This window comes from Silene latifolia, chromosome 2 (genome assembly GCF_048544455.1).
Source record: "Silene latifolia isolate original U9 population chromosome 2, ASM4854445v1, whole genome shotgun sequence".
Taxonomy (NCBI): Eukaryota; Viridiplantae; Streptophyta; class Magnoliopsida; order Caryophyllales; family Caryophyllaceae; genus Silene; species Silene latifolia.
The window spans coordinates 85,749,851-85,767,450 of NC_133527.1; the positions used below are offsets into that span (position 1 = coordinate 85,749,851).

At 38.1% G+C, this 17,600-nt stretch overlaps 1 protein-coding gene and 1 pseudogene across 1 annotated transcript; both read right to left on the reverse strand.

The window, feature by feature from the left end:
- Positions 1-695: 695 nt before the first annotated feature.
- LOC141641036 (uncharacterized) lies at positions 696-3,138 on the reverse strand. The gene is made up of 3 exons (XM_074449714.1): positions 3,007-3,138; positions 1,450-1,724; positions 696-1,293 (listed from the first exon to the last, which is right to left on the reverse strand). Exons 1-3 carry the CDS (start codon positions 3,136-3,138, stop codon positions 696-698), a joined length of 1,005 nt encoding a protein of 334 aa, XP_074305815.1.
- On the reverse strand, positions 3,111-16,836 carry LOC141641037 (uncharacterized; annotated as a pseudogene).
- Positions 16,837-17,600: the final 764 nt, after the last annotated feature.

The following is a 17,600-nucleotide window of genomic DNA, read 5'->3' on the forward strand; positions in this document are numbered from 1 at the left end:
CGGCGAGGATGTATTGTGTTGTGATTCAAACTTTTGAATGAAAGAGAACGCTTTTGCATAATACGGTTTGGGCTACGTTGAGTTGTACGAACAAGTCAAAGCATGGAGTTGTTTCACGAAGCAGATGCAAAAACAATCAGGATCTCTATTAAGCTTCTTTCGTATGGCTTTGTTCTTTTTCTTCGTTTTTACGTCATCGCATTTTGCCATTTCTGCAAATTTTCAAAGAAATTGGGAATGGAGGGGATTTGGGGATTAGGGTTTTTGAGGGTTTATGCCCTACTTAACGGATTTCTTTATTTCTGCAGTGAAAGAACAGTCGCAAACAGTTATTATTGGCTTGTTGCTAGAGCTGGTAAGAGCTGACGCGACTTGATAATTTTAATTAGATGTCGTGGATTTGTTGAAATCTCAATTTAGTAAGCACGTGATATGGTGACCTAGAATAAACTCTGTTTTATTATCCAATTTTCTCAAATTAAACCAACCTATGTTGGATTTGTGACTCAAATTTTTGGGTTGAATTTCGACTCGGCGAAAAAACTATTCTTAGTATTATTTCTGTCTATTCACTAACATCTTCCACATTTCCTCCTAAACTGGTAAATCATAAAGATCTTCCACTTTCCTTATTTATCTATCATTTGTGGTTAATATTCTATTTTTTTTTTTTTGACAGCAATACATAACATAGCTTACAATAGAGCTTTCTGGGCAAGATTATGAGCTATCTTATTCACTCCCCTAGGACAATAACTAAGAGAACAACAATGGAAACGAGACGCAATAGACTTAAGATCCTGGATAATACAACTAATAGACGCAATCGCCTTCTCCGCTGCGGCAACCTGCATAACCAAATTAAGACAATCTGTAAAAAGTCGAATATGGAGATAGCCTTCGTCCAAGGCCCATTTTAGCGTCATGATAGCAGCATGCCCTTCGGCATGCAGGGCAGATGAAGCAAACGTGCGAGCATGAGCAGTAGTCCTTAAGGTTCCATTACCATCCAACAAGCACCACCCCATGCCAGAACTTCTATCCTCTCTCCAAGCAGCATCAAACTTGACAGTGCAAACATTCCCACAATCAGGCCAACCAACAATCCAAAAAGGAAAAGAATTTCTAATCCTCTTTGCTAAAACAAAATTAGGAGAGATGTCCATGAAAGGCGCTTGAATAAGGCAAGCGCTCTTGCTACATACAACCTCATTCATACACTGAATGTCCCCCATAATAATAGTGAGAGCACTCATAGGCCAAGGGCGGCGGTTCTGGAAAACCATCTCATTCCTACAACACCAAATTCTCCAAAGGGTAGCAAAAAAGGGAAAAATGAGTGAGTTAGAATCGGGCCCTTTTAAAAAGTAAGTAACCAAGTTTATGACTCAATCCCTAACATCAATATCCACCCCATCCGTGAGTCTGAGTCCCAAAGGACAGCCAAACCAGAGAGCCTTTGCAAAACTACAATCTCTGAAAAGATGAGAGATAGATTCCACACAAGGGGAAGAGCCTTCACAAAGAGAACAGGTAGAGCGCCAATGCATCTTTCGTTTAAGAAATTCAGAGCCAACGGGAAGGGCATTAACCATAAATTTCCATAAAAACACCCTTAGTTTCATAGAAATAGGCAATTTCCATAGCTTTGATTTGCAGAAAGCAACAATAGTTGCAGACATTCTAGAACGATCAGCCGCCGAGTTAGAACCAATAGATAAACCCTTAACAGCAGCATAATATCCAGATTTGACAGTGAAATCGCCATGTTTAGACAATTTTCAGTAGGAGTCATCTGAAGGCTGACACGGGATATAAGTTGCGAGGATTTACATTCTCCTTCCTACTTTCATTTTCGTCTACATATTACCATTCTACTAAATTTGGTCCAAAACAAATGTAGAAGAAATTTGTGAATAAAAGGGAGTAGTTTAATAGTTGAAATTATGCTAGTACCCCGTATGTAATATTTTTGTATTAAAGGGTGGAAAAGGACCCTGCCTTGTGAAGTTTGGGAGATCCAACATGTAAGCCACATCCAAAAGATGTGGAAAGAAATAAATGGCGACGACTTTGACCTGGAAGAGTGCAACCTAGTGAGTAGTGACATGATTTCTCAGTTTTGGTCATTTGTTTGTCTTTGATTTCGACAAAAAGACCAAGAAAATAAGAGATAATCAATTAATTGATGAAAAGTGGATCAAATTGAGTGTGAAGGATTAATTTGTTCATTAAAAGCATTTCCAAAATAAAAAGGTAAACAATTGACTGACACACACTCAGAATGGAATAGGTAATAAACAAGACCACCACGACATAAGGAGTAACTTGCACCTTATATTCCCTTCGGCAATGCATTATGTATTTATGTCGATGCTACTTTGAAGGACGTGATAATGTGATACTTCGTACATGTTGAACTCTTTACCAGATCAAAGGATTATGCCATCGTTGCATATACCATACTAGGGATGAACGGAATTAAGTTTCTTTATAAAGTAAAAAGTCTTGAGGGGTCAAGGGTGAAAGATATTATGGAACTCTAGAAGATTGCTTTCGCTTATCCCGTGTAACCTCATGAGTCATGATATGGCTTAATATCGCAATAACATTACTATTATGACCGGCACAAAATCTCATTTGTGACGGCACGTATCCGTCGCCATTTTCTCTCACAAATGACCCAAATAGAGGAGAGAGGGAAGCACATGGGGGTACCCCACCTTGTCCCCCTTATCCGTTTTGTGAGTGGCATTATCCGTCACTTGCTCCGACCCGTCTTCAGCAAAACTAACTATATGACCGGAGCATGAGAAGATTTGCCCCATCAATTCAGATTAGAGACTGTCTGGTTAATAAAAACAAATGTTGCAAGACTAATTCGATAACAAAACATTATTAACACGATAAATCAGACTACGTTGAAAACACAATCATTACACCCATGTTATCTAGATGAGAACCAACAATCGACCAAGGGACAACGCATCTTCATTTTGAAATTACAATTTTCAAATTAAAATGTTCTGGGACATCTTCCTGCTGATAACTATTGCACTTTGTTTTTCTCTCTACCGGGGTGGCAAGAAGTAACAAAACATGAAGTCCGATATCTCGTGTGACAGCAGCAAGTATCATTCATAATGTATTTATTTATTAATGTTCATATAGAGTAGGCTTCCCTACTACAGAAACAAAATTATGACGAGGCTCTACCATTTTATCTTGCAGCTGCCTGTCTGACCAAGGGAAACCTTTCCGACCACCGTGAATATCCTGCAATCAAATTGGTGATTACTGAATCCAAATAACAGCACAACCTACGCAATTTAGTAATATCTGCACACTCTTTACCATAACATACTAATACAATAAGGTGTCTAAGTAACCGACAAATAAGAAATTGATACACACACCTGAAGCTATAATCTGACGAAGATCAGCTTCAGATTTGTCATCATCGCACGTTTCCTGAAAATATTTCAACCAGTGAGCAGCTGCTTGGAATAATGCCAAATTATCATCAAGCCTCACAAAGTGCGGGTTGAACTATGAACGAGAAAGGATTAAGCAAGAGTAACAATTGGACCCAAGCAAGTTCAGATACTTATTAGTAGAGCAGTCAGGGGACAACAATGAGACAAGAATGTTGATGGTGAGAGATGTTCTAAATGAAGAATTCAGTTGTAAAGTTAAATGCTGCTTGGTGTGCTTATTTTCAGAGAAAGTTCTCCCCAAATTAATTGGAGAAAGGAAGAAAAAAAGATCAATAAATATCATATACAAGTTGACGATGGACCTGAATGGTACAATGCTGTGATAAATTTGTGCAAGTTCTGAACAATTATATCGTGACAAGGAGGTCATATAAATAGGCCAATGATAAAAGCCCTAAGAATCATCTTTAATTGAAGCACAGCTAAAACTAGGTAAATAGCCCAACCAATTTTTTTGAAGTGAAGCTTAACTATTGACTCATCATAAGTAGGACACAGTTCATTAATACTCCTACGTACAACTTACCCCTTCACTTATAGTCAGGCTTCTCGCAATGAGCTTAGATAATCTACTAAGAATATTTTTATCAACGTCTGGGTATTGCAGAAGGCTCTCCTCTGACATGGCTTCAAATATAAGTGAGCAGATACTTGATGCCATCATTATGATAGAAGAGTCACGTGTTCCTTCTGAGCACCACGAGAGAAATACTCATTAAAAAACAGAACTAAAGTTTTAGGCATATGACCAAACAGAGAAAGCAAAATGCTGCAAAACGAGAACTGCATCTAAAAGTCAAAAAGGAGCATCACCTAAAAGTCTAAAACATTCCACCTAGATGATACAAAACAGGAGAAAGAACACCGCTTACTACTAGACGTAAATCATATATACTGAATGGAAAGAATGATAGGACAGCAAATTTGAAGGAAACTCTGTCCTGATGAAGTAGTAACCTGATGCCATAGTAGTTTAGAACCTACCCCAAAGAACATAGCACCATAAGGTAATTATCCTTTAATTCCATGTCTAATCGAAGGCAAACCTTGAAAGCAAATATGTTCTCATCTTCTCTTGTAATTATCGGACTCCCCTTTTAACTAACAGGAATGCCTATGAATTAGAACTTATCACAGATACTAGGCAGTACGTACAGTTACTTCAGTTTTTTGCTTATGTTAGCTAAAGGTATGTTATGAACGCAGAATTGTTAGGTATCAGTTTTCCAGTGTATTTAACTAGAATTGCACTTAACAAAAACATCCAAGCCAAAAATCTATCTTGACTTCAGTAAATCCTCGCAGAAGCTCGTTTTATGTAATAGCGAATGGACGTATACCTGTCCAATATGCTAGTGCCTTCCAAGACATTGACAAAAGCAGATTCATCTAGCTGGATATGTATGTGCTCTCTCTGGAGAAAATCAATGCATCAAAGAAAAGGGGAGTGAAAAGACAGAAATTAAAAACCACAGGTATAATTAATGTGTAATGGTAAAGATCCAGGGCCGAGATATCATATGCTGTATTACCTTCAACAAAAAGTTCATGACCGTATCACATGCCAAAAATATAGAGCTGCTATCCTCAACAAGATGGGGATCCTTCTCAACTAATCGTACAAGACAATCCATAACCTGTCACACCCATAAACAATTGCATTAAATGTGCTCTTTGATATTCCTTAATTTCCTTATGCTATCAATGAAGTAACAACTTAATAAATTCCTTTCCTTGAGAAAAGCAAATACTACTAAGAAAAAGCAACTGTATCGTCTATACAGGACATCTCTTCTTTGACTCATTAGCTATCTTCCCTATAATTGTGTTTAAATAAGACATTATATCGACTACTACGTAGATTTGAGCCCGAAAGCTGAATGGGTGTGCTATACAGAACATTACTATGGTGAAGCCAGTTCAACAGAATGATCGATGAGATAATGAACATCACAACTTTCTCATGCTTCATATTGTTGCAGGAAGTAGTGACGAATTCATAACATGAAAGGAGAAGTAAACCCTAAGCAGTGAATGAGCAGACTCCGACTTCTACAAGCGACAACCATTGTACACTTGTAAGTGCAGCCAAACTACAATAGCTTGAGCAATTGAATTTAAACCTTCATCCCACCATGAACAACACCAAACTAACATGCCTACCGCACGACTGTGACCACAAAATAGCAGAGGATGTCTCTCTTGGCCCCTCACTTTATCTCTTAACAGTAGTCGGCCAACACTACAGGTAGTTCAGTTATTTTGGACCTTCACCTTCCAGCACGCATGAACAAGAAAACTAGGAAAACTCTAATGTCAAGAAATGGCTACCTCTAACTCCTCATAATCCTTAATGCATGTGCGCCAAAAATTCATTTTAAACGCAGGGGCAGATACTTACTGTTTTATAAGCTCCAGAGGAAGCCAGAATTCTTACTCCGTTGGTCGTCATTGTTGTTTGGCACAGGAAGGGAAGCATGAAGCAGGCAGATAGAAAGGGACTGAAATATCAAAACAAAAGGAACATGGTATCAAAAGCTCAAAATGATAATTAATTAAACTTTGGATCTGTAATACCAGTACGACTAACCTTGACTCATTTTCACCTTCAACTGACAGCAGATAACGTCAAAGGTCCTTGACTTTCTCTGTGCATGCTAAAGGCGCCTCTGCCAGATAATTGAAAAAGAAATGAAAAAAAAGTCGAGTAAAATCCCAAAGAATAGAAGTAGAACTTAGGAGTTCCCATACTACTAAAGCTTCAGAGCAAAGGAAAAGGTCAACAAAAAACCTTCCAGCAACTCGCGCAGAAGCAAGAAGATCATCTCCCTTCCTATGGCCGTGATCCTGCTCAATATTAAGTTCTATTAATTGAAGGAATCAATCTATAACGTTCGAAATAGTATTCACAGTTATAACCATCACTATTGAGTATTGACTTTTTATGCAGGCCAGGAAGCACTAATGACAGTTTTCTCTTACTAAACATCATCAAAAATACTTTAAGCTTGTAGCTGAATCATTTTATAAGCAGTTCTAATATCTCCCCCATCCCAAATACATTGTCCCCAGGTAACTAGATGTTACATTAAGAAAAATTAAATAAAGAAACGTCATTATAGCCCTTTGACATAAAATTGGTAAACACCATTGCCCTGCATTTGTTTTGAATCAGTATGTGCAACTCTACATTACAGGAAAGTAACACAAAATTTGGAGGGAGAAAGTATCATGTTAATACGTTTAGCATGATGTTCGTCAGTAGCCACAAAAATTCAACCAATAGAAGTCAAACTGGGAAGCCACTTAGTTGATAAAGAGTATGTGTTACCTTTGCATCCTTTAAATACTCAAGGACTACTTCAAGTGTCTCATTAAGCCCAGAAATCACCTTTGTGAAGGTGTCATCACTACAAATTCCTCCTGAAATTGCAATAATGTTGATCAGTGTCTCCCATCAATCAAAAAGAAAGAACATTGTCTACACAGAACTAACAAAAGTGATAGTAGCAAAAAATTATTCACTTTAACCTAAGAGAAACAATAGAAGAAAAGGCATGCAATTGGAGAAGCCTTCCTGACTAAAATCTAAATGCATGAAATTGAAACAACCATGGTAAGCAGAATAAAGATTACCTTCTTCACTGATATTTGAGATGAGTTTGACTACCTTTTCTACCAAAGAAAAGGCAATAGTCAGATTACGAATCTTTAAAGAAATAGCTTCAGAATTCGATGATGAAGCTTCATATTTCATGTAGGGTAGCTCATTGAGAAGGACAGCAATCTCAACCTTTGCTGACTCTAAAACAAGTAATAAACACGAGTCATGTAGAAGGAGAAATATGTATCGTGTTCGCATGCAAAATGGCTTATTGGAATACAAAAACTTCTACACTAAGTTCTCACTTGTCAGATGGAGTGGGCTTATGTAGATCAGGAACATCCTTTTGATCTATCAGCCAACGCTCCCCCAGTAAGGATATCATGGACTCTGCCACAATAAGACCCTGAAGCTTCTGGTCTGGACCTGTTTACAAAATATGATTAATACAATCAAGCTAAAAATGAAACCAGCCTTCACAAGAGGCAGAACTTATGCATAATGAATTAGGCAACAAACTAAAGCAACAAACTTGGCATTGACCACCTAAAAACATTGAATAGCAAATTCCAAGATGATATAATTATTTAAAATGTTTAGACGAACTTACCAACTCGATTTTGTAAAATGTCCACAACACCAGCACCTATATAAACAGGCCATGTATCACCTGACTTTGACTGTAGTGAAGTATGCAAAGGAACCTGAAATGTTTTTGGCAAGTAAAAGGGAACTGAAATGGGTTAAAATGGTATCGCAATTATGCAGAATCAATAAAGAGCCAATCCTCGTAAACATACTCCAAATATTAAAGTTTACTTGATACCTACATGTGTGGTAAACTTGTTGCCGTCAACTTCCATAAAGTGATATGTAACCAAAATAATGAAGCTATATTTATGGCCTAAAGTGGAGCGATGGGGATGCTAGAAGGATTTTGGTCACATGAAAAATGCTCAGAATCACAGGAAAAGCGACACTCTGGCACAAAAGAAAACCAGATAAGGTTTACCTCAATGCAGGTCAACAGTTTAAACCTTCAAATTAAAAAACATACCAAGCAATCTTTTTTTATGAAAAGAAAGCAATTTTAGGTCTTGTGCACAGCTCCATAGGTACAGTGACTATGCTCCAATTATAGTATAATTAGCACGAGAGAGCAATTAAAGACGTATTCTATGCTAAAGTTTCCCACCGTAACTGAATTACTGCCTACAGAAACTGTTTGCCAACTACCTAATCTTAACACGAAAACAATAAAGACAAAAATTTAGTATTGCATTCGTAATAATTTGAACGTACCGAATGATTGGAGGAAAGGATCGCACACAACAGCCGGAGCAGGTCAAATTTCAAAGCATTCTGCAAAAAGGCAAATTGCCTAGCTATACATGGCACCTGAAAGGCAAAGATTCAGTCATCGATTCAAATACAGCACGAAATAAGATGAAATGGTGAGATCAGTCAAATGTCTGTTCACGATGATATCCACAGAGATTTTACTAAAGACAAGCTGTACGAGTCTCAGGGAAAGTTCCAACACGTGAGAGCCTACAATCAGAGACGAGTTCACACATATCTAAGCATTCGAACAACAGAGATACCTAATATTTTGTACAATACAAGATCATACTGAACTATCAGAAATTACACAGGCTATGTCAATCAAAGCATATATGGCAATTTAAAATTTTTAGTTTATTCAGTTCTCGTGTTGAATACCATCAGGCAACAAAGGCAAATGCACAGCCAGGGATCTGAGGCCTCCAGACTCGAATAAAGTGGAAACTCCGTTCTCTGAGTTGGTACAAATTAGGAACAATAATCGTAGCAGTCTTTTAAAAGAGACGGCTCTAAACTGCATACAACCACAACAAAGCAACATAACATGACATCAGAAACCGAAACACGACATCACAAATCAATAGAATGAGAGCAAAGGAAAATTACTCATTCTCCATAACTTGTACAATTAGCGGAACCTTAGACTGCATATCAGCAGACGACGCAATATCCGGCACACGACAAAGCGCAGCTAGTACCGAAACAGATCAACGCAAATACGCTTCGCAATTCTCGTTACCTTCGCGCATACCTAACAACAATTCATCAACATAAACACCACACTCTAATTAACCACCGTCTCCGATAAAAACATCAATTTAATTGAATAATACTCGCTTTATCTCAATCATTTATTTACCTTTATTAAAATACCGCTCACAAAGAATATAAAAGCTAAACAAATTGAATTTTTAGTTAAAAATGTTGGATAACTTTTAAATTTACTGTATTTTATTACTAGTTAAGTGGTAAGTTCGAATTCTGGTTCCGTCACTGGGAGTAATAACACGGTATGTAAGAGCATATATATACCAGTGCGCAAAAGGCGGTCGAGAAAGCGTGGGAAAATAGCGTGGTAGACTTTACGGATAGACGGATGGTCGTGGCGGTTACAGAATTTGGTGACGAGGAGGAGGCCGGCGAGACTCATCGCTTTCGCCGTTAAGGAGCTTTAAGCAGTCGTCGACGACGAGGAGGACGGTAATTGATGTTCCATGGTATAGGAGGAAATGATAGTTTTCTACCCAAAAAAAAAAAAAAAAATAGGGAGGAAATGATAGTAATGGAAGTGGTGAGACTAGACCCGTTAGACGGGTCGGGCGGGTTCGGTCCTGGATTGAGTTAGAATACGGGTTGGGTCATACGGGCCGCATCGGGTTAGGGTTAGAATACGGATCGAAAAATAATTTTTAATGCCTATTTTTAACGATTTTTTTAATCAAAAAAATATTTTTTAAAAATAATATTTTAATCATATTCAATGTTTATATTAATTATATTGACATAATTATTATTTATTAAATAAATTATTTTTAATAATTATTTTATCTTTAAATATTATAAAAATTAAACAAAAATTAACTTTTTAATCGTGTTTGTAATTTTAAGTAATAAAAAAAATTCAACTATTTTTTCAATATAATACTCCCTCTTATTCACTCATTTCTTCCCTTTCCATTTTGCACAAGAAATAAGAAAATGATTTTAGAGCACACAAAATACTCGACCCCACATATAATTGAATTTGGACCACACAAAACCTTTCAAAAAAGGAAAGAGGAAGAAAATTCGACTATCATGAAAACGGAAAGAGGGAGGAAATGAGTAAATAGAAAGGAATATATAAATAATAATATTTTAATAAAATTCCTGATTAATCTTTGACCCAACGGGTCGGGTCTCGACCCTAAAAAACGGGTCATTTTGGGTTCGGGTCGTCGGGTCGAGATTTTCGGGTCGGGTCAGAATTTGACAGGTCTAAGTGAGACACAAGAGTTTATGTTGTGTTATGTTGTTCAGAAGGAAGACTAGGAGCTGAACCAGGATTTAAATCCACATAGGGTTATATTTTAAAAACGGGGAAGTGGTGAATTGGTGATTGACCTCCATAACTCTTTATAATTGTGAAATTAAGCCCTATAACTTTCAACACAAAATCTCATTGAAGATGGGTACTATCCGTCACAAGCTGAAGATGGATAGTGTCCCTCTCACAATATGCAAGTGGTACTATCCATGGGGTGCTCCATTTGTCCCCCCACTTGCCCTCCCACTTTCCTTATTGTGAGAGGGGCACTATCCGTCTTCAACTTGTGACGGATAGTGCTCGTCACAAGCAAGACCAACTGAACTTTCAATTGGAGTAATTTAGCCCCATAAGTCATACACTAAGTGCAATTTGGCCCCAATTCAAATTGTATCTAATATCTCCCTTGAAATCATCCTCAATATCCCCTCAATTTTCCACTACATAGTTATTTCTTCTTAAACGATACACATTCTTCAAACTTTCTTATTCACTTGATTTGTATGTAGAAATTCCTATTATCGACCAATAATTGCTTATTCACTTGATTTGTATGTAACTAGGGTTACTAAATCTGCAAACACAATCAGTAAGAACTTTAATTAATTTTTCCCATAGTAGGAGTAATTCCATATGTGAATTAATGTTGTATTTTAGAGCTTGGAATCTCAGTGGAGTAAATTTTTGGGTGGATCAGAAGGATAGACGATGGGAATGGAAATGAACTCAGTGGAAATGCAAAGAGGATATTGTAATACCCGCCTTGTTAGGGACCCGTTGACTGCCTGTTGACTAACCTTAGACAAATGTTTGACCTCTTGGAACCTTTACACTATCGGCCTTGCGTCTTAGTAACCTTGGGGGATCGGGAACTCGATCTAGCGCAGGCCACTCGATCGAGCAGTCGGGTGACTCGATCGAGTAGAGGCCACTCGATCGAGTAGGTTCCATACTCGATCGAGTATGGCTGGTTCAGCGTTTAGATATAAATCGTGAAGTCGTAAACCCAAATCAGTTTTTCATTTTCATGTCTCCTAAACCTAGATCGACGACACTCTTTCTCCTTCATCACCCTTTTGAGTCCCTCACTCTTGGAGTCTACCATGGGTTCGAGTCGGATTGCGGTCTTGTCGCCGGTATGCCAAGCATAGGTAAGTCATCATCATCATCCTTAGGTTTCGTTTGTGGTTATGGTTGTTAGTAATAAGGGTTCGTCTTTGTTGTTAGGTGTGGTAGGTGGTTGTCTTGCAATCGTAGGGATGTGATGCTAGCTGCGGATCGCTAAAGGTAGGTTTTCTTACTCAGTACTGTTGATTAGTGGTTGTGTGTATTGCGTGGTAATTCTGATTGTGTAGTGGTATGATTGTGTGTGTGTGGGGTGCTTCCCCAGCTGAGTGGAGTCATTTTCGGGAATAGCTTCACGCCCTTGTTCCGCCCCTTGTGGTTCCCGTCACAAGGGGGATGTACACATTAATGGTCAATGGGTTATTCGCTCTATAGTTTTGAGCGGGGCTTAGGTGGTACGGCTACGGTCCCCACTGGCGGCGTGGAATATCTATTGCGATGGTGTTCGGGTAGGTCTACACACTTTAGTGTGTAGACAGGTGATTGGTGATGATCTGGAGTTGGAGGTTTGTGCTTATGTTATACCATGTTTCGTATGACGTTCTTCAGTTACTGACCTTGTGTGGTTTTGACTGTGTTTCTTTCTTGTTATGTGTGCGGTGATCCATTATGATGAGCAGTCAGACTTAGCAGGTGCTGATATATGGAGCTTATCTGGGTGCGTTGGAGGGACGAGTCTTTCACCGAGTCTTGGCATAGAGTGGTCTCACCGTAGATGTTTTGTTTCAACAGTTGTACCTTTCTTTTATGTTGAGTTTAAAGTATGTAACTAACTGTAATAGTTCTTTTATTGGCATTATGATATACTATTCCTCGGGCAACCGAGATGGTGACGCTCGTATCTGCTAGGGAAGGTCTTGTTAAGGCTCCTTGGTAGATGGGGGTGTTACAAAGTGGTATCAGAGCGACGATTTTGGAACCTATTATAACACCCCGTATTTTATAATAATATTTTATTATAAAAGTATTTTATTAAATTGATTATTTCGGAATTTAATAATGTATTTTGAATATATGTATTTATCGCATCCATTATCTATTTTATTATTTACCATTTTGACCTAATTTTAGATGGGTAAAAATGTCTGGATATTATCTGACTATTTTAATTTAATAATGTGGACATGGGCCATCCGCGCGTTGGTTTCGAGGCGGCGGCACTTCTCCCACGGAACCTTGGTTTGCCAAAGCACGTCATGGGCCGTTACCGATTGGTGAGGCTGGTCAGACTCACTTGGAGCTTAATTTTCGGTTACTTGTCGTTAGAAGCACCTAGACCAAAACAATATTTATATCTCCACAAACAACTCTACTATTAGTAAAGAGGTAAGTAAAGGTCGGATCCCAAGGGACGGGTATTGATGTAGGATTTTCGATTGCAAGTAGCGGTGTCTAGGGGTGTCATGATTTGGGTTGAGATAAGAAGATCACTAAACTAAATAGCAATAAAAGTAAACAAGCAAGATGATTAAAATGAGATGTAAACAATTGATTAAAAGCACTAGGGTGTCATGGGTTCATAGGGGATGCATGGGAATTGATCATACAAACATATTCTCAACTTATAAGCAAGCAATTATTGTTGTGATAGAATCGAGTTGGTTTATATCTTACAATCCTAGGAAGGTTGGGGTCCCGGAGCCGAATCGATTAGATTGTACAACACCTACAAGTTGACTTAATCCTCTCTACTCAACTATATGCATGGTCTAATGAGACTGGAGTTGGTTTATGTCTTACAAGTCTCATTGAAAAGGTAAGTGATGGGTAAAAAATGCAAGGATTCATAGGCTCGCATTTCATCAAACATAACATGTGCATAAGTTGAGATCACAACAAGCAAGCAAATAAATTATGAAAACATATTAAATTAAGCATTCTTAATTAACCATTAACCCTAGTTAAGGAAACTACTCACTCATTATCAAGTTTAACATGTTAACAAGGTTGTCAATCATATTAACAAAGCAAAACATGATGAATAAATGAAGATGATTAACAATAATTAAAAAGGGATTAAGAGAATTATACCTAATAATGATTCCAAAATAAAGCAAAGAATAATAGAAGTACTTGATGAATGATTGGAAGGTTGTGAATCTCCCAATAATAACCCAAATAATCTTCAATTACCCAAAATAAAAGATGAACAAAAGAGAAATTAAGGAAATAAGACTTGTATTAATATTTGATTAGAAGTTGATTACAAGATTAAGAAGAGATTAGAATGATATAAACTACACTAAAGATTGATAAGAAGAACATGATTAATCTAATTAGACTAATGGGGTATTTATAATGGGATTAGGTACACAAATTAGGGTTTACTAAGGGCTTAAATGACGATTAAGTCCTTGAGGAATCGCTCCTCTCAGAAAAGATGCGGGTCTTTTTTTAGCCGGTCTTTCAAAAATATGCGCATCTTTCATGGATCAAGAAGAGGACGTGTGGGTCTGTAACACAATCCGAGCGTCCAAGGGTCAGGACAAGCGGATTCTCAGGTGGCTGGACGAGCGTCTGGGTAGCTTGGACGAGCGTCTGGTTAGCTTGGACGAGCGTCCTGGGAGGCTTCTGGACGGGCGCCCGAGTGGTTGGACGAGCGGATTCTGGCGGTTTTGGACGAGCGTCCCGGCTGTTAAGACGCTCGGATCTTGTCCCAACCTTCCTTTTCTTCTTTTCTTCTTCTCTTCTCCCAACAATCCTCCGGGATTTTGTCGGGGATGCAAGGATCTTCTTCATCATTGCCCATCTACTACAATATGTACAAAGTTCTTCTAGTCTTGTCTTCTCTTTGATGTTTGGTCATTAGATTCGATCAATTTAGCTCTATTTTGCCTTGAAAATGCAAGGTTTGCACTCCTCTCCTACCAAGGAAACAAAACCTCCAAGAATATGCAAAACAATGGACTAAAGATGGTAAATGACCCAAATATGCACTAAAAAGCATAGGAACGAGGCTAATTCGGGGACTAAATATGCTCAAATATTGATCACATCAAATATCCCCAAACCGAACCTTTGCTCGTCCCGAGTAAAGAGGTGACAAAACTAGGACCGTTATTTAAACTATCCTACTAGCATAGCCGATATGAGACAATTAGCGGGTCTCACTCCGCCCCTTCAACTCACAACAAGACAGCCATGAGGTAAGATGCCTTCTTGCAAGGCAAGGTGAGTCTTGCCAAAATGACGACACATCCAAACATTAAAGTACACAAAATCAAGTAATGGATGCATCTATAAAAGAATAGCCACTTTCCTCATCTAAGTGGCGGAAATAATCTAAAGGGGAAGCAATTCAAGGGTACACACTCCTTAATAAGTGCAATTTCTTCAAACTACTAAGCCTAGGAGGATACCAATAAATCACCTACAAGTTGTGTCAAGCTAGGGTACCTTTGTCCTCAATCGTTAAATGCTTTTGTCAAGAATAGACTCCCTATGGTGTTAGAAACACTGGAGGATCGCGGAATTCCCCCTCTTGCCTAGAGAAGAAGAAGGGTCGTCCCCTCTCTACCATGCACAAAAGTGGATACGATGGATAAAGGGATCGATAGTATTTGAGTTTCATGTGGGAGTTTGCTTTTGTTGTTGTTTTTTCCCCCCAATTTCTTGTGGCATATAACATTTGAGAACACTTTCTTTTTGTCATTTCTTTTGATGTTTGACATTTCAATACTTGACAACTTTCAACTTTTGCATTTTCTTTTAAACATTTTCAAAGTCACCCCAATTTGTAACGAGGGTGCCTTATATTTGAAGCATAGGAGTGTTCATTTTTGTTACTCTTCTTTTCTTTTGATGCATTTGCAAATTTTTTGACTTTTCATTTCATTTCTTGAACTCAAATTTTTGAACAATTTCTTTTTGTGCCCATTCCCTTTTTGATGACAAAATATATGGTAGAACATGGATGAATGATGGTTGCATGGTTTCAAGGGTCACCTTGGAATAAACGGTAGCCAAGGAGTTATCACACCACAAGGTACTCTTGACTAGGCCTTAATCCATGGGTCAAAGGATACTAGAATGACACATCCTAGGGTGTTTTACAAGTATTCTAACAAGCAAAGTCTTAAGAAGAAAAAGCATATACTAGGGCCTATATACACTTGTCAAGCTTGCCAAGTAGACGGTTTCACAAAATTTTTCTAACATGCAAACTACACGCCATGATGCAACTAACATCTATACATCCTAATACATGTGCTTCTACCAACTAGTATGCCAAATAATCTAATTGCAATCCTAAATTCACATTGTTTTTACCGCATCAATCAAAATAAAGCCACATAGTCATTAACATAAAGAGGAAAAAGGAGATTGGAAAGATTATACCATGCGGTCTTCAATATCCTCATGTCTCGGATGTGGCGTAGTCAATCAATGTGAACAAGGATGAACAAACACAATATATACAAGACTACACTAAAAAGGAAATGAACATGTTTTTTATTTTTTCAATTTTTCAAATTTTTTGGATTTTTCGAAATTTTTGATTTTTGTTTTTTTTTTGTTTTTTGGATTTTGAAAAAAAAGTCAAGTTAGAATTTCCCATCCCCACACTAGTATGGGCATTGTCCTCAATGGCTAATACGATAGGAAATTATGCAATGAATATGCATGATTTCTAAACTAAATGCAAATTATACTAAGCTGCACTACATGATGCATGTGTTTTTGTTATGGCGGAGTGCATAATTTAAATTAGCTCCCAATGCATATGCATGGACTTCCCCAAACCAAAATAGACATTATTTCTAACGTCTTGAATTTCAGGGTAGTTCATGCACATGGAATGCAATGCATGAAACTAAAGATTGTCATTTTCGATTTTACAAGTTGGGAACAATAAAAAGAACACCTTAATGAAGCCAAGGTGTTAGTCCTCCATGTTGCTAGGACTTCTCAAACATAAATGATCAAGATAAAATAAAAACAAGGGAAGTAGACAAACCATAATGGAGGTGTAAGAGTGTATGAGCCTCTAAAGTTTGCTAATCTTCAACCATCGTATCATCATCATCATCATCATCATCATCATCATCATCATCATCATCATCCTCTCTTGAGGTATCATCAATTTCCATAGATGTGGAATCGTGTCCACTCTCACTTTCACTTGCTTGTTCTTCCTCACTTTCCTCTTCCTCTTCTTGAGTTTCTTCTTCTTGAACACCTTCTTGGACCTCTTCTTCTTGAACACCTTCTTCTTGAACACCACCCTCTTCAACAACCATCTCCTCTCCACCCGGTCTACTACCACTAGGAATGCTAGGAAAGAATACTTCCATATCCGCTCAACTAGGCAAAGGACAAGACGGATCAAGAAGTCCTTGCCTAGCTAGATGTAGGAGGGGTGGATATTGGGCCTTGTAAGCATCCACTCTATCATTGTAAGCTTGCTTGTGCATTTCCCTCATGAGTAGTGTCAAGTAATCATTTCCCACTTTGACAACCTTGGGTTTGAACTCTTGGTATTCAAATGGGTAAGGTGGGGTGATAATGGAGGAGGAGGGCTCGTCAATCTCGCCTCTTTGTTGTTGAATAATATACTCGGTCTCCTCGGAGAGTGGAAGAAGGTAGTTTGGTTGGTGAGCATTCAATCGGCAAATCTTTGAAGGCAAGGTGAAGGATCTAGCTTCATTGGTTAACCACCCATATTTGGTGTCAAGAGAATCATGCTTGACCCACTTAAACTTGTGAATCATGGTGTCCATATCAATGAGATGACCTCCTTTAACCACCACATAAGTGTTGTCTTTGTTGAAATTTGGGTTAAAGTGCTTGGCCAAATGGGTAACTAGTCCTCCATTTACAATGAAAGCGGTGCCCTCTTTACCACAATCGACATTAAGCCACCGTTCAACCAAAAGTCTTAGAGCATTATATGGCTTAGTAAATTCCCTTCCTATGTTCAAGGCCGACTCAAGAAGAACACAATCGAGCTTGGTAAGATGATTAGTGCCATTTCTTGCTATCAAAGTATTCCCAATGACCTTAT